Below are 26898 nucleotides of genomic sequence, written 5' to 3' on the forward strand. Positions count from 1 at the left end.
GACCTTATTGCTCTCTACAGCTACCCAAAGGGATATTTTACTGAGGCTGACGTTGGTCTCTTCTCCCAAATTAATGATGATAGGATGAGAGGAAATGGCCTCAAGTTGCATCAGGGGAGGTTTCGATTGGATATTAGGAAGAATTTCTTCCCTGAGGGAGTGGTCAGGCACTGGAAGGGGCTGCCCAGGGAGGTGGTGGAGTCATCATCCCTGGAGGGGTTCAAAAAATGAGCAGATGCAGCACTTGAGGCTATGGTCTACTGGTTAGGGAAAAGCTGGGCGGAAGGTTGGACTTAATGATCCTGGAGGTCCTTTCCAACCATGGTGATTCTATAATTCCCATCAGTGAACCTGCTCTACAAACAGTAATTTCGCCAAGCAATTGCTCCAGCAATGGAGTCTGGGATGCTCAGTGGTACAGCTGCCTATAGCTGTGTGTACTGAAATGACAGCGCTGTAGACAGAGGTCTTAAGACATCAGTTACGTGACACAAAGTTGATGACACAATACCCCACAACGTTACAGTACACCATAGATACTTGTAGAATGGGGCTGAGGTGTGGATAGCTCTCCATAGTAGAGACTCACTGGATCCAAGGAGAACCAATGTGGCAGATTCCCTAGCCTACACATTGTTTTTGCTGTAGTAGCAACCTTGCAGCTGGTTATGGTTGCTCCCTGCCTTGGCTGTATGGTACGAATACCAGCAGTGGGCACCTTCTGGCATGCAAGTCTGTGGGTGTGGTCCGTAACAAACGTGAAATACTTTCTGTGACTGAGGCTAGCTGTGCTAGCAACATGCCCAACAAGACCACTGGCAACTACCTAGTGGAAAAATAACTCCCTCCTCAGCACTCAGAGCCTCTCAAGAGGCGCTCCGAAGCTGCACAGATGACTGACTGCCGGCCCATGACATGGTACTTCTCTAGCACTCAAAAAGCCCATGGAGGCTTGTGACTGGTTTCTGCCAGCCAAATGTCCTGCAGAAGGATGACTAGTTTCCAGAGTGTTAAACAGATGTGTGACGACGGCCAACTGCCAGATGGCTGGAAAGAGTACTGGAGCATCCCTCATGATGAGTGTTGAACCTCGGCTGCCGGCATCACGTACCACATGCATCAGCTCCCAGATAGGAAGGCCTGGCTGCAGGTTGGAAGTGTGACACAGGGGTATTACATAGCACAGTTTTTAGTGATGCTATTATACAATGGGGAAGAAAGAATAATAGTTTTATCTTTCACTCCCTTCACTGTGCAAAGGGAGATGCTTCAAAGGCCCCTTTATTGATAGTGTAGATGAAAAAGTTGTCCAAGGCAGGACAACTAGCTCTGTGCAGGCCTCCTGCTGAGCAGGACACAGCCAATTTTTGCCTTAGGAAATATAATTTTTGTGTAATTCTCACAACAGAAGACTTCAGGGAATGATGCAGCATTGAGGTGTAAGTAGGTACTGTAGTTTGTGCTATTTAATCTACTGTGGGCTAGCAGTAGGGCAGCTGATGCGTGCTGTTGGAAGGGCTGCAAAATTACAGGTCTATCTCAAAGCCTCGTGCAATGGATTTATACTTACTGGTTCCCCAAGAGCACCCACAGAAGCAGAGCCTCTAAGCACCCTGGCTTTTTGTTTTCACGTATAATCACCTACACGCCAGGGGATTTCTGTCTGTGTTTGATTCACAGCACAGCCATTACCCAGGCTGAGGCTTGTAATTAAGACAGAACACAAGTGGAAAGGAAAACAAGGGAATAAGGAAAAAAGCCCCCGCGTGGTATCACTCTATGCAAACCACCAACTCCAGCTGCAGTTTCATGACCTCTTTATGCTGATCCAACCTCGGGCTGCCACTGAAACAATCAGTTCTAACCTTCCTGCCTGCCCCATCATGAACAGGACCAAGGCATCTGAATGGTATTTCACAGCTCTTTAAATCAGTTTCCTTCTAATTTTGATCAGTTACCTGAGTTGTCAAGCACAGGAGGCAGCAGGGGAGCACTGCTCCTAGTGGCAGCATTTCACACCGAGGTTAGTTAAAGGCTGTTGTCTCACGGCAACAGCCTCACAGCACACCAGTCTGAACCTGCCTCAGCACATTCCCACATGCAGGTTGACACAGCACGCCCAGAGAACAGCCAGTTCCAAAGAGATTCAAATGCATATGCTACACTGGCTACACACAGATGTGCCCGGACTGAGCTCATTTCTGCTTCAGTCTGTGAGATCTTTATGTGAGACATAAAATGAAGCTAGGACTTTGCAGATGCCTAGTGAGACAAACAGCTGTCAGACAAGTTATAACAACAAAAACAAAACCCAGAAGATGGTTGCCCATTTCTTTTCTAAAACAATTTTGTCCCTGTTTTTATTTTCATGAAAAAGGTACACTTGGAGATTAAAGCTGAGGCCTTTTTAGCCCAATTGATGTCTAAACAGCAATCTCCAAATGTGAATTTCAATCATGGGACAGCAGTAAATCTGTATCAGCAGAGCACTCTGATCCCTGGATGGGATTTTGGTACTGTAGTCTGTTAACTTATATTTACATTCCAGATGTGAAGGTTGTTTCAGAGGAAGCTTGAGGATGGAAACGAGGCAGCGACATCTATTGCTTTATCACGTGGAATGGTGCTTAGTCCTTCTGAGAAGTCCAAGTCTCTGTGTGGTTAGCAGCTGGGCCAGTCCATTCATCAGCATCATGAATATGGTCAATGACATCACCAGCACATAGTGGCTAATGCTGCAAGGAGGACAGATAAAAAGTGAGAGAAAAATGAAAATTTGCCAAGTAAAAAAACCCAAAACCTTGACACAAGCAATCCTCTGAATATTTTGCTTTTTTCTTTTTAACTAGGTCTAATTATTGGCCTAGTATGTCATTTTATATATGCTGCTCCTAGAAGGCAACTATTATAGCAGCACTATTGTGTAAACACTGAAGTCTGTGACAAAATAAAATGGTGGAGACAACAGAAAACACAACCGAGCACATACCAAGTGAGTAAGAGGTACTGGGTGTATTTTCCACTCAAGTGATTGAAACCCCTGCAAACTTCAGTTTGCTGTGAACTGATAAGACAGAACCTAGGGAGAACTTGCCATTAGGTGGACATTCCTTGGTAGTAAGAAAACCAGAGAGATCAAAATGTACTTATGTCAGCTAAAGTGCAATTTTCTAGAGAAAACACTATTCCAGTGATGGAAAAGCTTTAAGAAAAAAAAAATCCCTACTTTTTCACTCTATATTTCTAAAAATTACAGAGTTCTCTGCTATGGTAATACACGGTTTCAACAAGATTAAACAAGTTCAGGACAGTATGAGGATGCAGCTTCTGGGCTAGGGAGTCCTTAAGTCACTAAGGATTAAAGGGATAACAAGCAGAGAGTTTGTTCTCCACTTGCTCAAATTCTGGCACCGTATGTTCACTAGTGTTACAGATGGACTGTTTAGGGGCAGAGTGAGAGTCTGGCCTAGGATACTCAGCATCCTGTGTTCAATGTCTGAATCAAGCTGCTGTTAATGTGAACCACTAGCCATTAAGAAATGTCTTTTTTTCCAAGCCCAGTGACATTATAGGCTAGAGCTGCAGATGAGACACCTGCACCGGTGTCCATCACACATCCAGGGCAGCTGTTTGCTCTTTTCCTGGGACTTCTGAAGATACTGGCATTCAGACACGAGAGGTAGGCACCCACACCTCCTGATGCACCCAACACCCACAATTTCAAGGCAGATGGCTCTTTAGGACAAGCACGGTAACTTCAGACTCGAAGTCTGAGTTTAGTCACAAAAAAGGATTGCAAGAAGCACTTGCCAGTTTAATGACCTGGAATTTCTGCCAGAGGACTCATTCAGTCCATGGAAGAGCAGTAAAGCTCATAATGCCAACGCTATCAATCCTCACAACCCCAAGACTGTGACAACTCTGGCACCTACTGCAATTGAGCTCTGTGAAGCAGAGAAGCGCCAGCTCTTAACAAAGCTAGATGGCTAAACAGGGGGAGAGAATAAATGTGATCCAAAAAGTTCACTAATGAGTGTGAGCTCTTCCACAGCCAGCAAAGAAAGGAGCTGAGGTCTGACCAAAGTGGATGCAGAACACTGAAAGGGACTTGACTCACGCTACAAGATTTTTCTGTTTCAGCTGAGTTTGACTAAGCCTTCTCACAAACACCTTGCTCAAAATACATCGTTTTAAGAAATCAAAGACAAAAATCCACCAGCATAAATGAGCTCAGATCTCAATAACCATTATCCAGCACAACAGCCTGCAGCTTGTACCTCTATGAACTCCCACATGTATGCAGCACAACTGAAAACATTCACAAATGTGAACAACTCAAGGTTTAAAATATGAGTCAGGAACCATCTTTCCTATGTGCCTTTCCCTCCAGCTTTAGCTATGCAAAGCAGTGTGCCCCAAAGAGCCATACTCCTGCCTTGTTTCTGTATGGAAGGCCTAAGAAGACACAGCAAGTGCATGAAGTCAGCAGGCACAAGGCTCACTTTCATCTGGTCAGTGTGCTCTGGACTTTGCAGAAATTTGTGAGGTTAAGGGACAAGCCACTCTGGTAAATAGCTGGATAGTTTAACATCTCATGCATTGCTGATGACACCTCAGGCTTTCCTTCTTACCTGTCACCAGAGCTGTAGTTTTTCATGTAAGCAGAAATATCACTTTCCTTCTAGTTTTCAAAGAAAGCTTGAATGACAAATCTGAAAATCAGGAGCCAAATGAAGACCCTGCCTTTATTCGTACAGATATCCTGAGACAGTCACCTGAGGATCGGTGACTTGCTGCCTTCAGCATGGTTCTTACACAGACAGGCATCTGAGCTCCTGTCTGTCCCACAAAAGAGCCTGTCCAGATGTCAGTGCTAATCAGTGACTTTGGGATACATGGAGAGGGGGCTGGTCAAGGGAAAATGTCTCTGCAAACTCTGCTTAGCTACCTAGTCAAGGATTTGGATCCTCTGAACTTCTGTAAAGGAAAGAGCACTGAACACACTTCTCCCCTTGTATACTGCAAAAGGCTGACTAGTTATGGTCCTTTATTAATGAATCAGATCTTCAGAGTAAATATGTGTATAATACCATAAAGCACAATTAAAACCAACTTCACTCTACTTGTCACAGAACTACAAACAGCATCTCTGGGGCTATCAGTACCTGGCACTGCAGTGCCCGCAGGCAGCTCTGCCTGGTAAGGAAGTCCTCAGGCTGGGGTAATGCCATGATTAAAAAAAAACAAAGCAAGGCCCTTATGGGTATATGCCACAACAGCAGTACAAGAGAACAGAACAGTGGGCACAGTGGGGCAATGCATAAAGGAAGAAATGTGCAGGGCCTGGTCATGGTAGAGAAGAGGTAGCTGGTGTAGTGGATCACTCGAGGTGAGGCAGCTTTGGTCAACAGAAAACATTGTCATATGTGTCATATGTATGGAACAAGGTCAATAGGTCAAACTGGTGTTAGGAAGTTTTTCTATGAGGGAAGATGCTTGTTTCACTGGCAAGGAACCAAAAGGAGAACATATGAGGAACTACCATCTTCTGGCTTGCTTTGTGACAGTGCAAATCAGTGAGAAGTATTAATCAAAGACAAAAACAATCAAAGATCAGTAAAAAATAAGGGGGAGTGGCAGGGGTTGGGGGGGACAAAAATCAGTCTTGCTCCAAAATGTGGCTTTCTGCCAAGACAGGCTAAATCCTAAAATGGTAAAACCAGATTAGAAGCTGGGAAGACAGAAAGATGGAGGAAGTAACCACAGCAATTAAAAAGTTAGAAGCAAAACAATTAAAACAAAACCATCTTGTGCAAGGACTTGGAACAGCACTCTCCAGAAGAGTTCAGGGACCTTATTTTTACACAACATGCTACTTTGATCTGTGGGATTGTTCCCAAGCACACACTAAGAGCCTAGATTTAGAGTCCGAGTTTTAAGTCTCCTACATTTTCAGCCAAGATCCCACACCCTCTCTCCTCTGTTTCACACAAAATAAATTACAAAGCACATCACTCCTAGCTCCTGTTTTAGAAATTATTGGTAAACTCTGTTGTCCTCCTAGTTTTAAGACCTTTATTTTAATAGTCAGACCTAGAAGCCTCAGCACCCTGAACTTGAAATAGATTGTTAGCCTAAATCCTAAAAACAACTCTACTGTCCTTTATCTATGGTCCCCTGAACTTTGAAACGGCAAAGAAACAGTTGAGATTGCATCTTTATCTTCCAGCAACTGTTAGAAGAAGAAGGGTGTAGTACAGTATGTATCTGTATAAAACTATATCCTATTATCATACAAAGAAGCTTTAGGGTTTATCTTGGCTACCTGAATACACAGCTATTTACAAAGTGCATATACTGTATAGATATAGTAGGCTTTAAAGGCTATACTTCTACATCTGTAGAGATCTATAAACATACCTTAAGCCATAGAGAAATTATTTTAGTGACAAGCTAAAAAGCTAGCTGTTGCATTTGTCTGTTATTACAAAAATAAAACAATCTGCCAGAACAAACTTCTCATGATCATGTACTACACACCAACACAGAAAAAATACTAGGAAACTTGCATTATGATTTTTACGAAATGTAATGGTCTGTTCTTCTGAGGCACGTGATGCAGTTTAAGGTGACCTCATGACACACAGGTAGAGGGTAAGGTTAGCAGACCTCAGAAGGCTGCATAAGCCACTGTTATGAGTTCTGCATTCACTTTTTCACAGATTAATACTCCCTTATTTTATCAAAACAGTGAAGAGCACTCTCTGAAAAACAAGTTCACATGGATTTTGACATGACCATTAAGCAAATGGGCTTTAAAACTTCTTAAGAAGCCATAAATATTTATGGTAACTGATAATTTACTGAGAGCAGCGAATCAGTGGTGCGTAGATAATTTGCTGAATGTGGTAATACAGGACCATATGTTGGATCTGTTGCTGCTCAGCAACTCATTAATAATCTGGAAGAGTAGGAAAAAAAGAAATCTTTTTACAAAGACAATACCTAAATGGCATGGTGAATTCAGCCAGGAGAATAAAGACATCACATGGTTAGGGCAAATATGAGGCATGGTCAGATTACATGTAATGTGGTTAAGGCATGGCAGAATGAGATGTAAAAGTCAGGAGTGAAATTAAAGAAAAAGGAACTATGCCAGTTCTGTAAATAAACCCTACTTCCAAACAGCGAGAGAGATCCACTAGGAAACAGAACATCACTATTAAAAAAAACAGTGCAGGTCATCTTTTTATTGCAAGGGATTTAAAATCAGCTCTTGCATATGAAAATTCTGAGCACTGGTATTGGAAAGAACGAATATTCCCTGGGCAGTGGAATTGCTGCTTTCCCACCCGTGATCTCAATGACGTGGTAACTAGTAATACAGAACCAACACTAATAATTGTGTACACACACACTTCCTATTTGTGGCACAAAAAGAAAAAAAAGAGATGAGAGCAGCTGCCCTCAAGGGTGCTCCTATACTTTGTTCCATGAAATCCTACACAGGTTTTGTTGAGATACAAACAGGTGGAAAAAAACAGAATCACCATTTCCTTAACTGACTCAGCCTTCTCCAGAAAATTTTGGCAACACCTAAAATGTCACCTGAGATGGGATATTTTCAGACCTTGCTGTCAAAGCAACAACAGACAACACTGCAGTGGGAAATGCCACAGAGCTGTCATGGCATTTGCAACAGGACAGGAAAGAACGATGGTAGTATCTCTTTCCCACTGGTTTGGGAATGAATTGCCCAAAACCCCACGTAGCTCACCTTCCCCTTCAGGATTAAATAACAACAGTAACAACTCGTCTGCTGCTGCCTGCTGATTTTGCCCAGCTTGAAGATCACACATTAGTAATCTGATCAGAGAAGAAGATTTGGGTGCCAAACTATTGCTCATGCTAGGTAAAAGAAAGACCACTTCAGCTCTGTCTACGGTTTCACCTCTTTTCTTATGTAGCCAAATCATTTTTATCTTATGCATATATACACACAACACATATAAAAGAGGCTACAATAAAATAGTGTAGGTGTCAAAGTCAAGCACTCAAAAGTGAAGTAATGACAAATTAAAGGCTGCCTGAGCACTATGTATTTCCACTTTAATTACAAATAACGCTTTAGAAAGGTCTTTTTCAGTGCTTTCTTCAGTGCTCAAAACTCAGGGAGACAGAATTATGGTTGTGCATAATGATCTCCCCTAACTCTCTGGGATAAGGCAAACTTCCAGCTGAAATGTATTCAACAATCTATCACCACTGTAAAACTCTATGCTAGAAAGATGGTATATAAAGAGGAAGTTTTGGGGTACTTGTAACAATTTGTATTTTTGATTGCTGACTCCAATTAGACGGCTTCTTGCCCAGCAGGACAGAGCTTTTCTGAGGTCTTTAATATCCTCTATTAATCTGCATAGGAATTCAAACCAAAGGATGAGGCCATTTGATTTACCACAAACTGCAACGAAGTGATGTTGAAGTCTCATTTCCACTATCTGATCTAACTGCATTTCCTCCCACTGGGAACCTTCAAAAGGCAGCTAAAAAACAGGAATTTGAACCCCCAAAGAAGCCAGGCAGAATACATGTGCTCACTGGAAGGGATGCTGGGGCTCAGCAAAGCACCGAGTAAATGCAGACTAAACAGAATATTAACAATGGGTTGCTATTCAACTTCTGTTTAATTAACAGTGTCAAGTGACCAGACTGGCTGGATTATTTACAAGTTCCCTACTAAGCTTGTTACAGCATTTTCCCATTTTCACAACTCAGGGAAGGTAAATCTGAAATACATATTCCTTGTATTTGTTTTCTGGACTACTCACAAATAAGATTGCACAGCTGAAAACCTACCCCACGATGTATGCTGTGGAGGCTAGTCCCACTCAAAAATCAAAACAAGTTCTCTCATTTTAGCTCTAACTTCTGTTTTTAGATGCTACAGATTTACTCTTCCCAGCTAGGGGGAGGATAAATGCATGGGGCTGGGTAGCCACCAACATATTTGCACAAGGTTCATTAATTCACAGGAAATTGTGTATAGAGGTTTAGCTAGATTCAAGAAAACTAACAATTTTGATAAATTATTTTAAAAGCGATTGCAACTAATTAAAATGCAAAATGAATAAAAATACTTTTTGTGTAGTTCTGTTCTGTAGAAATCAGATAAAACCTACTACATGTCTTCCTTGCCATGCTAGATGCATTACTTTGTGTTGCTCTGGCACATATTTTAAGACACAAGTTTTAGCTTGGGATACATATACATGTAGAAATAGATGTGTGCACACATGCATGCACATGAGTTTTAAGTAGAGGGAACATCACTGAAGCATTAGATTAAGGAGAGTAACTGAAAAACAGTACAAGAGCTCCGAGTAGATAAATGACAATATTGACCTATGAGCCTTTTAAAAATGCAATGGATGAAAAAACCATACTGTACCTTGTTCCAATATCCAGCCAGCTTCCATAATCTTTAACCAAAAAGAAAAAATGCTAGGAAATAAAACAACTTTGATTAGTATATCAACACTGCACAATTTGAAAGACAAAATTGAACACCGTGTTTTCAGGCTGTTTTCTCCAAGTTTCTAATTCTTAAAGTAGGAGAAAGGCAACACCTTTCCACAAATGACCATTTAGACCAAAGCAAATAATAGCCTAGGAGCCAGAAATAGATTTAAGATGGTACCAAACACAAACAGCTAAAGATGTGCTGTCAGTCTGGCCTTGCAAGAAACAGAAGATTACCAGCAGAGAATTTTTTCAAGAAGAAAAGCCAAGCCACCTTATTGATTGAAATAATGAGATCACAAATAGCACCTAGTTGCAAAGAGAAGGCTGCGTATTACTTTAATGGAATTCTACCACAAATTTCTTTGGGCAACTCTGGCAGTTCTCCACCTGTAAAATGGGAATACTGTTGGGAGAAGACAGTACTTGTCTATTAGTGAACCCCTTGAATTTTAGCTGCTGATCTGCCTGAAGGTAGGGAGGCTCTACAGAGGGATCTGCACAGGATGGACTGATGGGCTGAGGCCAGTGGGACCAGGTTCAACAAGGGCAAGTGCCAGGTCCTGCATATGGGTCACAACAGCCCCAGGCAACACTCCAGGCTTGGGGAGGAGTGGCTGGAAAATGGAAAACTCCATTTCTCACCTACAGAAAAATTAAGTGGTTTTTTTTGGTTTTGTTTTTTTTTTTTTTTTCCTCCCTCATTGTTTTTCCTATCAGGTGAGATCCATAGAACACACTGTACAAGGAAATCACATCAGGAACACGTACTCCAAAGGGATGAAACTAAACCAGCACGTATGAAGTGAGAACCCCAGTTTTACCTGCTGCATTGAAGAGGTTTCCATTTACCCTGTGATACCCAGTGGCACTGCTTGCTGGGTTGAAGACACTTTTGAGAGAGCAATGAAAATGTACTAGTGATCTGTAAAAATGATGTTGGGGTACTGTTCAGCTTTGGGTCATTTTAGCTAGCTTGTTTGTGGACACAAGCTTTCTGAAGATAACATTTTCTAACAGCTTATTATAAAGGGCTCAAAGTGTCTTTTCAGATGTTGCCGATTTCCTGGATTCTGACAACTCTAGCAGGGCTGGTGGGTAACATATTTCTCCTTTTCCTCTCTTTTTCAAGGGAATGTGGGGTGAGTAAAAGGTTCAAAATCCCTGAAAAATTAACTACAACCTGCACACAGCAAAAACTGTTATTCTTACTTAAATTCTTCCTAGGAATCTCATTGGAAAGCACATAAAAAATTCAGAACGATAACTTATTATTTCATTTTTGTCTCATTATGAGAATATTGCTTCTTCAGAAGCATTCATTACATGAAATTGAAAGAGTGGTGATTGGAGGAGTTTTATCTCTAAATTATGCTAGGATTTCAATTCAATTCACTGCCCTAGTTACAAAAAATTTGAAGTCTGAAGCAATCTCAGATCTCTCTAGATCAAACCAGGAGAATCCTCTGCTTTTTGATCTTATTTAAAGAGAATGTGCAACAACAACTTACCAAAGCCATAATGTCTGAAATCACAAGAACAATGAGGAAAAGGCTGAAAAGAAAAAAAAAAAGAATCAGACCACAAACCTTTATTTATGACCACAGATGGTACAAAGCTTATTAAAATCCCCAGGAAAAAAAAATTAAAATAAGCTATGATTTCTTCACTTCAACCAGACAGATACATTTCAATGTATTATAGAACAGTTAAAATATACACCTGGGACATCTGGCATTTGTAATCCCACCCTGCTTGAAAAAGACATTTCACATTAATTGAGTTACAATTTTGCAAGAGAGAAACCTAACACGAGTCATTTACCAGAGGAGAAGAGCATCCCACAACAGCGCCTGCCCTCTCCTGATGCAGCGAGCTCACGTGTGGGTTACACCAAATAAAGCCCATTGGGAAGCTTCACGATGGACTCTAGAGTGAGCGAAGCCATTTGGCACAGGCAGACAGATACCTGAGCTGATCAGTCCTGCCCTGACAACCACCCTGCTAGGTGGGAGGCTGCTAAAGCAGAGGCTCACCACCCTTCCAGATCTCCCAGTGCCCCTCAGCTGCTTTGGGAATGACCAGCTTTTGGTGACACGCTCCCAAACTCAGGGACCTCTCTGTCAGGCAGCAAGCTACTTCTGGAAAGTAAGCTGCAACCAGTAAAAGGAACCAGAAGGAAGCACTCCAAGCTATTTTTTCCTCAATTAACCTAATCTTTTCATTAAACTATGTAAATCCTAATTTACATGAAAGCAATTGCTATAACTGGTTATAACTAGTTTCTGAGTTAATGACACTGAAGCAATGTTGCAAACAGTTGACCCATTAACAGAAAAGTCTCTAACTAGAATACAGTTACTTTGTCAGTATTAACATCATAAATCCACAAAGCTGTTTTTGGGAAAATGTCCTGCTGCAGTGTTGCACGAGCATGTACTGGGGGGACACCCACACCAATGCCTCCTGATGAGAGAATTTCTGATATTGCCTCCATCAGCTATGCTTCAGTAGTAAATAAGGATTAAACAAACTAACTCTATCTATATCAAATGCACTGAAAGGCTTCTCTCCATTTGCCTATGGCTCAGACAGAATGTTGCAATCTTGTAGGGCCTAGGAGGCACTCAACTAGAGGGCTGTTTTCACAGGCAAGTTCCAAGAACATATTCTGACAGAACATTTCCCCTTAACAGAAAAAAAACAAAACAAAACAAAACAAACAAACAAACAAAAAAAAAAAACCAAAAAAAAACCCAAACAAACACCAACCCAAACCTTTAATCTGTAAATAGGGAGTTTAGGAGCAATCTGTCCAAATCAGAGAAAAAAAAAAAAAATCTACTTTTTGCCCTTCTGAACTGCAGGAAGCCTTTCACAACAGAAGGACGACACTAATTTCAGAGCATGTTTACACACTGCAAAGACAAGATTGTCCCCTGTGAGGGCTTAATTTATCTAGTGGGGGCAGCAAGAGCAATAAAGAGTGCAGCACAGACCTCAGGATGTGCTGACAATCAGAGCACAACCTCTCCAGGCATCCTGGGCACGTCTTGTGGTTTTTGCCTTGTTCCCAGGGCTGCCACTGTGGCAATATCACTGCTATTGTTATCTGAGCACAGCTAAATGAAGCTGGCACAAATACCAGCCAGAGTTACAAGCACAGCCTCGTAAAACAGCACAGATATACCCATGTACCCTGGTTTAAGACACTGATTTCCTCTCCCCCCTCACACACTCTGATGATGCACATTCCCTAAGAGCTTGCAGTATCACCAGAGCTGCCAATGCAAGCATTCACAAGTTAGGAAACACTGACCTTTATGAGGCCTGAACCCCAGAAATGGAAATCACTATCTAGTCTCCTGAGCAACCCCATTCTTGTGTGAGCCTTAGTTTGGAGGATGAATACCCTTCTTGGGGGTCCAAGGACAGTCCAAGTGTGCTGTGTACACAGCTAAGGCAAAGAAGGTAAAAGGGATGGTGAGCCTTGTGCTGCCTTTCAAACAAGAAGTCAGATTTTTGGGCTGCATTGTCACTTGTGAATACCAGGTGGTGTTGTATAAGGAGACAACATGCAGGGCACAGACAGGATGAAACTAAACAGGAACTAAACAGAGAGGGCATCACAGTGCTGTTGCTCACTATTCAGTTAAGCAATACGCAGGACAGAGTCCCTTGCAGTCCCCCCGCCACTGACAGCACAACTTTTGGTCAACCCCACACAACAGCCCACAGTGACTAACTCAAAATCACATGGCTGACAGGGACCTCCTGCATCTCTGAACCATCTGTAATCTTATATGATGAGCAGAGGATTTAATGACGTGCACTGGGTCCACTGTAAGGGGTAGAGAGTGCTAACAGTTAAAAAAAAACCCTAAACCTCAAGACAGTGAAACTTGTGAGTGTCTCAAGCCTGGATACAGCACTCTGCAAGGCTGGGAACCCATCTCACATTCTGAGATAGAAGAAGGACTGGCAGCCATCTACTCCTACTGCAAAAAAGCAGTGCTCTTCCATTGGAAGAGCATTCAAGCCTTTTTTCTTTTTTTTAATGCTATTTGTGGTGAGGTCAGTGCTACAAAGCTATAAATTATAAATAGGTTATTTAAAAAATATACTATAGGCAGAGTTGTAATATAAACAAAAAATTGGACTACAAATTCTACCAGTTGTTCTACATCAGGGGGAAGTACTCCTGTGTATTGTCAACTAGGAATATTAAGTATGATTGTTTCAGACAGGGCAAACACTTCCATTTATCACTAAGAATTCCTGAGTTTGCAAAAATCCCTGAATAAAACCCTAAATTATAATAACAAAAGTAACAATGTGATTTATGGGGTTTTAACATTTTACACTGAGATCTGACAATTCTGAATTCTTGCAAAACATGTTTGAAACCCTTACTAATGCAAAAATATAGCAGTTACTGTACCTTTTAGAAGACAGTTGTGTTGTGACTTGGACAGCTTCGAAAGCACACGATACCAGCACAAACGGGATTACAACCTGTTTAAAACACAAGCTACGTTTTGGTTTACAGCCATATTTACAAAACAGCCTCGCAGGTTGTGGAAACATTGTCCTGGTTTCCAAATGATCACAGAATATGTATGTTACAAAAATAAAATATTGGCAAGAAATGGTAGAAACTCATTTTGCGGAAAGTATGATTAATAAATGAATAAAACAAACCCCACGCTTCCATGGTCACAGCTGAACTGCAGTGAAATAAGCCATGAGGCAATATGGAAAACTATAATTAAAACACTTTAATGATTCTAACTTCATTTATCCATTTTAGCACTAGTGACAAATACTTAAAACTAGGCTAGAAGACAGAACAATTCAGATATAATATCTCATGTGACAGCCTGCAGAGCTCCAAGCGTAATAGGACAATCTCAACTCAACCACAAAAAATCTGAATATAGAAGGTATTCAGTAAGGCAAGGATCACGCCGCCCCTCCAAAAGCCAAGTCTAGCACATGTAAAAGTTCAGTAAATTAAGAACAAAACGAACAAGTTAGACACTTGTTGTTGGCTTTCACACTTTTCAAGGTTGACTTGTAATCTTGAGGTTCGCAGAGTAAATGCACTGCTGAAACCTGCTCTCTCACAGCCATTGCTGACTTAAGTCCTGCAGTATAACATGAAGTATACCTGTAACTTGGCTGTTCTCTCTGGGACAGAAGCAGCAAAAAGGCAGAGGCAGGAAATGCTGCTATTTCAGCAATAACTCGTAAATCCCATGTCTCCTTTCCTGTTTGCCCCTTTACCCCTCTGGCAGATCCTTTAATCAAATACTACAAAAGAGCTCCCAGAACTTCTGTGCAAACAAGAAGTGTAATCCAATCTTTGAAAGACTACTAAAAAATAAAAAAAATTATATTCATTGTAAACCAACAACTTAACTCTGTAGAGCATTCAAAGCTTGTACTTAGGGTAGATAGAGCTAATAAAATGCATACATTCTCAATGTTTCTGTAGATATATTAGAGGGGAAGCTTAGAATTTTTAAAATTATTTGCCTTTTCAACATTTAAAATTTCCATTTTAATATAATAAACAGTATAAGAAGGACATTGAGGTGCTGGAGCAGGTCCAGAGAAGGACAAAACAAAGCTTGTGAAGGGTCTGGGGAACATGTCTTATAAGGAGCAGCTGAGGGAACTGAGATTGTTTAGTCTGGAAAAGAGGAGGCTGAGGGGAGACCTTACTGCTCTCTACAAGTACCTGAAAGGAGGCTGTAGTGAGGTGGGTGTTGGTCTCTTCTCCCAGCTTACTAGCAATAGGACAAGAGGAAATGGGCTCAAGTTGCTCCAGGGGAGGTTTCGATAGGATGTGCAGAAGAATTGCTTTCCTGAGAGAGTGGTCAGGCACTGGAACAGGCTGCCCAGGGAGGTGGTGGAGTCACCATCCCTGGAGGTGTTCAAAAAACGTGTAGATGTGGCACCGGGGGACATGGGTTAGTGGTCGTAGTAGTCTTGGGTGATGGCTGGACTTGAAGATCTTTAGAGGTCTTTTCCAACCTTAATAACTCAGTGATTCTAATGCAGTTAAATTGCACTTCTATGTAATTTAGCTTCTCTCTTTGGTGAAACAGAAGGACCTGTCTCTAGAAACCCTACAAAGGCTGAGAACTTCACATACGGTTAAGGAGGCTAACACAACTGAAATACAGATATATATTTTTGTAAACCACAAAGTAACAACTGTGTGTGTGATTACGTTAAGTATTAAACAGTTCTTTAAGAGAATTTCACTAAGGTAAGATCACTAACCTTCAGAAGAAGCAAACCTCCCATCACAAAGGGACTGAACACAGTCAAGAAACAATAGACAGAAGCAGGATCAAAACTAGAGAAACAGAAGACAACACAATGTATCTTAGAAATGGCACTTCCCAATAAAAAAACCAGAGCATTTAGTTAATCCTGTAACACACTGTGCGTATATACATTTATATCAAAGCTCCTTTTCTCTTGCTCAAGTAATGAATTAGCAGGGACTGCCTGCCTCACTCTTTTTTCCCTTCAGTGTTTCTCTGCTCATGCCTTTTGAGATGCCATGCTGCTGGAGAGCAGCCGAGCTCTCTGCACATGCTGCCAGCAGCTTCTAATGGAAACTGAGACAACCTCCATAACCAACAAGCTCAGGCTCTTAGGAGACATGTCAGAGAGCAGAAACAAAATAAATTATCATTATTCCATTCACTACGGCTTTAATTCTGCTGATTTTGTTAACCAAATTTATAATGCCAGTGGCAGGGAGAATTTTTTTATACCCTGTGTTTCAAATCAATGAATAAAACTTACCTGTTAACAGAAGCTATGTTTCCAGTGCCAAAAAAGGCTGTCACTATGAAGAAAACCTAGATATATTTCAGGAAAATATACCACAGAAATGGCTGCAGCAAAAAAACCAAAGCATTTTGCCCCCTTCATTCTACTTTACTTTCAAAATTCTGTCATGAAACTACAAGAAGCTGACCCACTATTACAGTTTTATACTACACTAAGAAATCCAAAGTATTGTCTAGCTCTACCCAAGATTTCACACACAACTATGTCAATTTTAAAGAACAGGGACTGCCTGGGTAAGATTTTAGAGCCTGTCTGAAGGCACCTGCAGGAAAGCTGCAGCTTGTTTTTTCTGGGTCCCTACCTAGCAATGTATAAACATCCCTGGACCACAATCCCAGCTATGCATTCAAACACACGTGCTTTGGCAGAAAGTAAGGACATATGCACGTGTACTGCACACCAAAAGAGATGGATTAACTGAGAAACTGACTGTGGAAGAGGGGATAAGATAGGATAAGATAGGGAATAAGACTAAAGGTTCCTGTGCTATGCTTCTGACAGGTTTGATGTCCAAAGGTTATGCTGAGTCTATCCCAGTGCAACATGGGACTCCAAGGTTTTTTTCCTTACTTAAGGGAGGGAGGATGACTCTGGCAGGATCTATATAGCTGGAAGGTTTTTTATAAACCTTATTCATTTTATCTAGGTATAACACTTCCTGCTCTATGAGCCCACAAAAGGTATTTTTCTATCTCCTGAGCATATTGGGCCCATTATAGCTCACATTTCATCAGTCAGACAATGGATTTCAATTTTTTTTTTTTTCTTTTTTCTTTTCATCAGGTAGAGGGTTAGCCAGTGATGACGGCTACTGTTGCCAGAGCAGCATCTCTGCATGTTCCCTCTGGTCCTCTCATTCCTGTTAAAGCTCCTGCACTGGATCATTTAAGTTTCTGCATAAAAAATTTGCTACCAACTGTTCAGCAGAATCACTGGGATTTTGCATGCAATATTTTGGAAGGATTAGGTCAGCATAACTAAAGAAATTACTCTTCCCAGGAGTATCACATCATTTGACATTTAGAAACACAGCAGTTTAACAGCATTGCACAGCTCTGCCAGTTAAGATTTGTAAGACAAACAATTCTGCAATCAAACAAAAAAATACCAGTAGCACATAGGTCTAATCAAAATGCCAAGCATTAGCAATCTGAAACTTCTGGAAGATCAGTCTATAAGGTCGCTCAGCATATTCTTTTGGGCCCTATTCAGGAACCTTGAGACTATCCTGAGACAGCTTGCATGCCCATAGTTGAAATGTGACCGCTCTAGTAGAAAAGGTTTCCCTTCTAATACCACTATTTCAAAACATTAGTATTCAAATTAAAAAAGCCACATTTTTTGAGCAGGTGTGTGTCATATCTGGTCTCTTCAAAGAAGACCTGTAAATTGTACATTTTTTCCAGAAGCCGAACAAAATACATTCAAGTTCTTTAAATTAAGAGGAGATTCAATTAGTGCTATATTCAAGTGTTAGATTGAAGTAATACTATGCTACAACTTTAAAAAATATGACTGGATTAATTTATTTTTGTTTTGGCTAATTTTTAGCATCTGAAAGGCAGCAGCACTGTTACTAAAAGTTAGCTTATTTTTTGCTAAAATAGCAAATGAAACAGATTGAAACACAAACATTCAACACCTAGCGAATTGTTTTACCTCCTTCCTTAGCACTGAGCTGCCTTCTTAACGAGGTATCTGTCACACTTCCTCTGCTGAAGGCTCCCAGTGCCCAACAGTGTTGTTCCAACAGTGTAGACTCTGACTGGAATCCACCTTCTCAGATCTGGTTATTCTACCAACTCTAAAGCCTGCTTTTGCAGGAACCAGTATTGAGACAATTCTCCACCCAGCACCTGTTATGGTAACTCACCTGCACTAGAAATCCCTGTGTTCTAGATTGGCTCATAATTTCTTTCACACTTGTACCCCTATCACCCTTGGTGCAAAATACCTTTAACTACAGTCCCATGATAGAAGAGAAAAATGATGTTATCAAGTCTGTACAGTGTAAAAAAAAAAAATCACCTGTAGTTTCAGTTACAGTAATGCAAAACAACTGCTATGTTCATGAACAAGCAGCTCTTCCCTCTTAATCCCTTACTTCTAACAGTAGGAAATCATCCCTGATATAAATAATTCTAGGCCAGATTCTGGGAATACATTTCATGAAGATTCTGCATGAACTTCTCCTTCTCACCTAACTGGCCATGGCCAATGCCTGCCCCCTAACATTTTCTTCATAACACACTGCCATAACTCTAAATGTGAGAAAATGTGAATACCTTTAATATCACCTTTCCCAATAGGTTTGTGAAGGCTAAATGAGCTCCCTCCAGCCAAAATGTGCCAAAACATAACCAAACTGAAAACAGAACTCCTTAAAAGAAAGTTTACCTCAACTGTTACGGTCATAAGAGACCAAACTTGGCCAAGTGGCCAAAGAGCCAGATTCCAAAACAGTGCAGTGTGTACTTTTTATTACTTTATCAAAAAGCATTATCTATAAGACCATTGTCCTTTGTGCAACACAGGTCAAATCATCTTCACCAGCTTCTGTTTCCAGTGCCTACCAGGCTACAAATTTTGATTGCGGGGCCCTTTGAAACAAACCCACCTTTTCCCTGGAATGTAGCAACTGGCAAAAGGATACAAAGAAGAAAGCCCTTCGGATGTCATCCAGGTGCAGCTGCCGAAACTGAGTTATATCAGTAGCATACGCAAAGTTGAAACCAGCAAGCTGGAAAGACAGTACAGCAAATCAATACCAAATACCAGTCGATGTACTTCCACAGAACTACACATTTTCACTGAAATGAATGAGAAATAAACCTACATCCCTATCAGCTGTTATTAGAGTAGTGTTATGATGAGGACTGTAAACCTTTCCCATAATTTCATTATACTTTAATGAATCTGCCAGAAAGATTGTACAAGTGAGATGATCAAACGAACAGTGGAGCTCCTGCTGTTATATACACTAAAAATAAACTTGTATGCCTTAGACTTAACATCTTTTTTCATCATAAATATTCCTCCTACACGCATGCATGTACTGCTCACATAAGCATGTGGATAAAGAGCCACGGAAATAAAAGACTGTAATTATCCTCAATTGACTTATGGTGCAAGTGAGAAGACTAAAATATTCTCTTTCACTCAGTTGTCAGCACAGTATCACTTGACCTGACGAGAAATTGCCTTTGTGGAGCCTAAGAGGCCAACAAATGCCTTTTTACCATGGAAAAGATTCAGGTAATAAACATTCAACACTGACAACATTTTAAGTAAAAATAATCTTACATCAGAAAAACTGAGCTGGATTTTTTTAATACAAGATTTACTTTGTTGCACATATTAACAGGCATTCCAGAGATGATTTTTCTAACCTAAATGTGGGGTAAGCATTATTCTCCTTTCACTCAAAATCAAAAGTCAAACAGCATACAGGGATTGACAATAGAAAACTTAATTATAGCTTATCTACGTTCTTTTCATTTGTATTTCATTAATTGTGTTTATCACCATTTAATACTGCTTTAATAGAATTTTATTTTAAAGCAAACAGAACATCAGACCACCAGCAGAAAGACAAGTGTCACAGATGCCTTGTTACAAAATGTAGAGTGGGTTCTAGAGTAGAAGTGAAAATCCATCCCTGATGATACTGCTGAGCTAGAAATCTCCAGCTGCAATCATGGCCTCACACTAGGTGTACATTTTTACATTCAGATTCTTTATCACTTAAGAGGTTACAAAGGATGCTCACACAAAATATCTTAACGACATATAGCACAAATAAAAAGTGATTCTCCTTTTCATTTCTGATATTCAGCCTTGAATTCATAAATCCTGTTCTCTCTCAAGTTTTAAAACTGTATCCCTTGCAGGAAAACCATGAAACCAGTGTGTCAGGTCTGCTCTGGTGACTGCCTTGACCCAGATTTCACCTCACCGCACTTCTCCCTAACTATTATGAGCTACAAAAGGAAGAAGAGATGTGTTCTGCCACTTCTCCTGCAAGTGAATCTGGCCATTCCCATGGATGCATACTTAGGTTCTCTCTGGCTTGCACCAAGGACAGCCTGTCTGGGAGCAGGAGAGAGCTGTGCTGCATACCTGCCTGGCTTGGAGCACCCAGGTGACTCTGCACTTCAGATCTAAACAAATCAGTGACGTAGCCACAGTTTGTTAAACCCTTGACCTAATCCAAAAGCTACACCACAGTACAAGCAGCATGGCCTTTGAAAACTGTTTGCAGTATACTAAAGTTTAAGGTGAGAGAAGTTGCACTGATCACAAATCTTCCTTGCTAGGCAAATCCGAGATGCTAGTTCCAAGTTAGTCTTCAGCTCCTTGTCTGTCCAATTAGAAATAAAACTCCATTCTTGAAGAAAGTGCAGAAGGACAAAATCAAACTAAGTTTTCTAGTATTTCCTGTGGGTCATTTGAGAAATAAAATTATTTCTTTTCAGTCTCTCACTCATGACTCTACCATCAAAAAAAAAAAAAAAAGAGCAGTGACATTGTATTTACTCTAAAAAGTTACTGTATCTTACACCAAATTAGCACTACACTTGACAAACAGAGCTTTGTAGCCCACAGAACATACCACCAAGTCAAACTGATTTCCTGCATTCCTAGAAAGGGCTTTGATGTGGAGTACCTTCAATAACAAATTATAAAGCTCTCTTACAAGGTCACAGTCCTATTTCATAAAACAGTTGATACTGACTTCCCAAACTTAAAGGAATGCAACATGTTGCTTTATGAAAACCACTCAGAATATTTATTATCTCCTCATGAATCAAAAAAGATAATGCTGCTCATTAACCTGATGCAGCTTCCCGGACCTGTTACCTTGGGTTTGACTGAAAGACCATAGTGCTGCAGTGCTTCTTGCTCCATAGCTATCCACACAAACATCAAACCAGACAGCACCAGTGGAAACAGAGCTTCGTACCTGAAGAGTAACATAAGTATAGTAAGTGCAGTCACTAAACAACTACTTAACATCAAATACTGACATCTTTGTTTTCTTTTTTCTTCACACAAATGGTATAGCAAAGACCTAGAGGCATTCTTTCCCTTCTCTGCACATTTCTGAGGAGTATCCACAGCTGGCTGGCTGAAGCCTAAAGCTATAGAGTAATTTAACTGAAGGGCAATATCCTTTTCTTTACTACATACCAATCTATTATAATAATAGCACCAAGTCACACTCCAACCAAGACTGCTAAGCTGTTCCAGCTACATCACCAGTCTCAGAGGGTTACTTCTGGCTCCTACAGCAGTCAAACAAGAGTGTACTTACCTGAGAGAGTAATACCCCCAGATAACTTAGGGATGTAGACAGTCATTGAATAGTATTAGTTTCTCCTTCACCTTGGCATCTCAGGTGCACTTCACGGTGCCTCTCAGAAATTTCTTCTTTCATGATAACAGTTTAATACTGACAATGACTGTGACACTAACACTGACAAGATTGAAAATTTCCTTTGTCTTTTTTCATTTTCTTTTCCTCCCCACTCCTTGGAAATACACTTACTTGTCTAAGAAAACCATTGCAATTTATCTTGGTATTCTTTCTTCCATGCCTTCACCCTAGTCTAGCTACACAGTAGATTTAAACTGGAACAAAAAATACTGGATAGGCATTTCTGCTTTAAGAATGACAAGCAGTTAAAACCTGAAGACAACATTTCAGTTGTCAGTAACAGAAGTACCTACAACCCTCACAGTGGTCTACACTTGCCTTCAAATCAAATGTCTTCAGCTGAGCCAGGGACAACTAGAATCATAGAATCCTTTACGTTGGGAGGGACCTTCCAAGATCATCAAGTCCAACCATTGAGCCATTAGGGCTCTAAAGTCCTCTGCTAAAATAGATCAGAATCTGTCAGGGTTGGAAGGGACCACAAGGATCACCCAGTTCCAACCCCTCTGCCATGAGCAGGGACACCTCCCACTAGATCAGGCTGCCCGGAGCCTCATCCAGCCTGGCCTTAAAGACCCCCAGGGATGGGGCTTCAACCACCTCCCTGGGCAACCCATTCCAGGGTCTCACCGCTCTCATGGGGAAGAACTTCTTCCTCACATCCAGCCTGAATCTGCCCACTTCCAGCTTTGCCCCAGTCCCTCTAGTTCTGTCGTTACCCGATATCCTAAAAAGTCCCTCCCCAGCTTTCTTGTAGGCCCCACTAAGATACTGGAAGGCCACAATAAGGTCACCTCGGAGCCTTCTCTTCTCCAGACTGAACAGCCCCAACTCTCTCAGTCTGTCCTCGTAGGAGAGCTGCTCCAGCCCTCGGATCATTCTGGTGGCCCTTCTCTGGACACGCTCCAGCAGGTCCACGTCCGTCTTGTAATGGGGGCTCCAGAACTAGCTGCATGCAACCACACTCTTCAGCTGGCTCCCATGTAACGGCACCTAGAGAGGTGCTGTAGTTACCCTGGACAATGCCCTGGGTTACAAATACATGGGATAACAGCAACGAGAAGAGAAACCCTGGGTACTATTGGCACTAAGTGCTTTGGTTCTGCTGTGACTGGTTGCTTGTTTGGTTCTGTTTTTTTAAGAAAGAATTGCTCCAAGATGTGTTGGTCTGTTTGAACACTGTAGAAAGACAACAGAGGGCTGTCAGTGTTTATGTGATCTGGTGCAGGGCCAAAACACAAAGAGAAAGGTTACCAGCCTCAGAGAAAACAACACTCATGCTTTATCCAGTAGCCAGGATATTCATAGAGAGCTGAGTGTAAGAGCAGGTGCACAGACAGGACTAAGATTAGGATCGAAATCTTAATGGGGAAATGAAATGAAACGGAGGCAGGAGATTTATAAAAAGAGAGATGCTTTATCTAAAATGAGAGCATCCACAAGAGACAGCTATTACAAAATGTCTGCTGCAAGATATTTTATTCCACTTAATTTTCCAATGTAATTAAATCCAAGGATAAGTGCAAGGGGAAGTGGAAAGAATGATTCCTATACTCCCCCATTAATTATTCTAGTAAGAGCTATGGGGCCAGGGGGAAAAAAAAAAAGGGTTGGTTGTTTTCTTCATTTACAAACTTTGAGTTGACTTTTATCCAAAAAGAAGCAAGCCCTACTCTTTATGGAGATTGGCATCCCTTTGAAAAAAACTACTTCCATTAAAGTCCCTCTGAATAAAATTTTCCCTCATTTTAGTGAAGGAGGGAATGTCACATGTCACTTAAGCCATAACCAGACACCAGTGCTGAGCAGCTGGGAGACAGGTTATCTCCTTTTGTTTTCAGTCAGAAAAGAACATGCCAAAACAACAAAAGCCTAATTAAACCATACTTTCTTATTTTGGTGCAAGAGTCTTTAAATACGTAACCTTCCAGCCACTGCCTGGTCTAGCTGAAAGGAATGTCAACAAACCAGTGTTTATAATACAAGGAGGAATATGGAAGTACACGTGAGATTTTATTTAGGAAACTAAACAAGGAGATAAATGGTGAGACTACAGCTGGAAGCACAAGTTACACCTTTAACAGAAACGTTCATGAGATTCAGCAGTTTCACACTTAGCTTTTGATTTTCATATAGAAGACCACCCCAAACAGCATAAGAAAGAATTACCCTGTGCTGAGGAGAAGGTAGATGGACATCAGGGAGAGCAGTATGCTGAACAGTCGCTGAAAGAGAAACGTGGGGCTCAGTAACGGCAACACCGAGGAAGAAACTGCAATAAAGAGAGACCCATCAGTGACCACCTGAAAAACATCTCACCCTCAGTAACAAGACAGCAGTCTTCACATCTTGTCACTTTATGGACAGAAATTCAACACTGGTCATACCTGTCCTCGTATTTTCAAAAATTATTTTTGCTGAAGAAAAATCGGTATTTGGAATGCTTAATTAACCAAAAGTAATTTCAGCTCTCCATCATGTTAATTCCCTGGCTTTCTACCTCATAGCCTTTATAATTTCCCATGAACCGATGTTAATAAGTCCTTAAGATGATGCAGAAGCACTATCCCAAAAGAGTCAAACTTGACAGTTTAACAATACTCTGAGAACCACTTGCCATGGCCCCAAGGACCTCCAGAAGCTCAAAGACTGCAGTTACAGAGCCATGCTCCACTGGATTAGATTAGCAAATTTGCCATAGTTTGAGGTGCAACTGAAAATAGTGGTATCAAAGACGGAGAAACTATCGAATTACTAGTTTCTCTACCTGAAAGTTTTAAGACAGGAATATTTAAGGAACTACAGGGGGACTTATCTACCTCTCTCTCATGATTCATACCTCTTGCCAACAACTTGTAATGAACTTCTCTAATGCAGGTGTTGGATCTTAAGAGTTGTATGTTGCTCCTTTGTGCAGTTCATTACTTAACTGTCTGGTCAGCCCTAGTTGGCAGAGTCCATGCTGCCCCTAAAGAGACTCCTCTAGCTGGGAGATTTCTGAAGGTGAGGACAGGGCCCTACAGCTTCCAGAAGATGAAGCAAATTAAGAAGAGAGAAAATCAGCTCCTGGAAGAGCAAGTAAAGAGGAAGAAAAGCAGAGGAAAAGTGGCCACTGCTTGAAGCAAGGAAAGGGAGAAGGAATAGCACTGGTGTGATTTAATCTTGAAACCTTTTTATTTATTTTTTATATGAACATTTTATGTATTTATAAAGAAGTGTGCTGACAAACAACATTAGTGTAATTCTTCATTGTGGTATAGTGCCCTCACATTACTGAATCATACAAACACTGCATCAACAGTAGGTTGTAATTAATAACTATTCTATTGAGGAACAGAAATAAAACTAATATGTGGAAAGTGCTCACTTGTGCTTATCATCATAGTATACATCAGGATTTATAGTGAACATATAAACAAAAGAGGTAAGGCTGTTTCTAAAATCTGTGGGTCACTATGTTTTGTTTCCTGGCTTTTACCCTTGGATACTATCCAGGGTTCAGCAAGGATAATTTTCACCAGAAGCTGGGAGGGGACCACAGCCAGGAGAGACAACGACGAGTACTGGCCACCATACTAACACCATGCCCACTGTATGAGAGTCGGGGGCTGGCCAGGCCTGGCACACCCAGTCCCTGGCAGCACCACTGCTGTGGAGCTAGTCTGGTTCGTGTGGTTTGTATCACTCACTTTATATCATGTCAACACTACTGATGTTACTACTGTTGCTTCTTCTCCTCTTGTGCTGTTCAGTTAAATTCTCCTTATCTCAACCCATGGGGTTTTATATTTTCCTCCCTCTTCTCCTTCCCATTTGGGGGGGGTTGGGGAGCAGTGAGTGAGCAGCCATGTGGTGCCCAGCACCAGGCGGGGTCTAAAACACGACAGTCCTTTCTGGCACCCAGTGTAGGGCTTGAAGGGTTGAGATAACAAAATCTGACCAAGATGTGTTAAAAATTGTTATATGCACTTTTTATACTAGTTAAATAGTGCATTGTTCACAACGTTGGTCCATTTGTTCACTTGGTGGTGTTAGGTCAATCCTCACATACTCTGTGTATTCCCTGTGGCAATGTTTACATTTCCTGGGAAACTGGTCAGGACTACCATGTTGCTGTACTGGATATTGTTGACATAGGATATGATTGTATCACTTGTCATGAGGTTAAGCAGTTACCTGTATGCAGCATTGTTGGTTTTTAGTGATCTCACCCAATCTATGTGCAAGATAGGGGAGGAGACTTTCTCAGCTTTTCAGAATTTTTACTATCCTTGGGATATCCAGGCCAGCAGGCTCCTGGTGCTGTGTCTTCTGAATGTTTGCCAGGTTTTCTTTGGGGTCACACAGTTCTTTTCCAAGAGTATCACTCAGGGATCTACCTCAAGGTTGAATTGTTGCGAGTGGAAGGGTGTGTGGGAGAGTACGGGCAAGTGCTTAGGCCAATGGTCACCTTCAGTGCTTTGAAATTTCATCCCTGAGTAAGTGCAGAATCCCAACAAACTAGTGAAGTATTTAGAAAAAATATGTTGTCAGCCTGGCAGTTCCCAAGAGACACAAATCACTAGAATGTGCTGGGGCCTTGCTCATGCCTTCTGAGTTCTTTTCAACACCATTCTGGGCTTTCAAGGGGAAGAGAAGGTCTCCAGACCTAAAAACAGACCAGCAGGTGCTAAAGCTGAATCAAAGAACCAACCTGTGCTGGTACCAGTCGCCCCTAGACAGAAAAAGAAACGCACTAAAAAATCAGTTTGCATAGTGAGAGGTAAAAATAAACCAGAACTATCTTGAGAACAGGAGGAAGAGCCAGAGGTGCCTGCCCAGTCCCTGTCCCTGAGTGAGCTGCAAGATTACAGGAGGATTTCAGCTATCTACCTAGTGAGCAGCCTCTCACCTGGCTGCTCCAATACTGGGATAATGGGGCTTGTAGTTTGGAATCTGACCTGGAAGAAGAATGATTTTAAATGGCGCCCTGAGCAGCAACAAGCCTTTGAATCAATTAAATGGGAGATTAAGCACACAGTAGCCCTTGGGCCAGTCTGGGCAGGACAAGACATTAGTAACATTCT

General features: G+C 41.3%; 1 protein-coding gene across 1 annotated transcript in view; it reads right to left on the reverse strand.

Annotated features, from left to right (window-relative positions):
• Positions 1-2611: 2611 nt before the first annotated feature.
• Positions 2612-26898, reverse strand: part of LOC103771342 (GPI ethanolamine phosphate transferase 1-like) — a gene marked incomplete at its 5' end in the record, with an annotated part of 45911 nt that continues 21624 nt past the window's right edge. The window contains 9 exons of the mRNA XM_008938635.1: positions 2612-2735; positions 9452-9504; positions 11034-11076; positions 13964-14037; positions 15814-15889; positions 16348-16403; positions 19049-19135; positions 21256-21358; positions 24002-24104. Coding sequence (XP_008936883.1) covers positions 2612-2735; positions 9452-9504; positions 11034-11076; positions 13964-14037; positions 15814-15889; positions 16348-16403; positions 19049-19135; positions 21256-21358; positions 24002-24104 — 719 coding nt within the window. The remainder of the gene's footprint in view (positions 2736-9451; positions 9505-11033; positions 11077-13963; positions 14038-15813; positions 15890-16347; positions 16404-19048; positions 19136-21255; positions 21359-24001; positions 24105-26898) is intronic.

This window comes from Merops nubicus, unplaced genomic scaffold, assembly GCF_000691845.1.
Source record: "Merops nubicus isolate BGI_N331 unplaced genomic scaffold, ASM69184v1 scaffold3434, whole genome shotgun sequence".
In the NCBI taxonomy this organism is placed as follows: domain Eukaryota; kingdom Metazoa; phylum Chordata; class Aves; order Coraciiformes; family Meropidae; genus Merops; species Merops nubicus.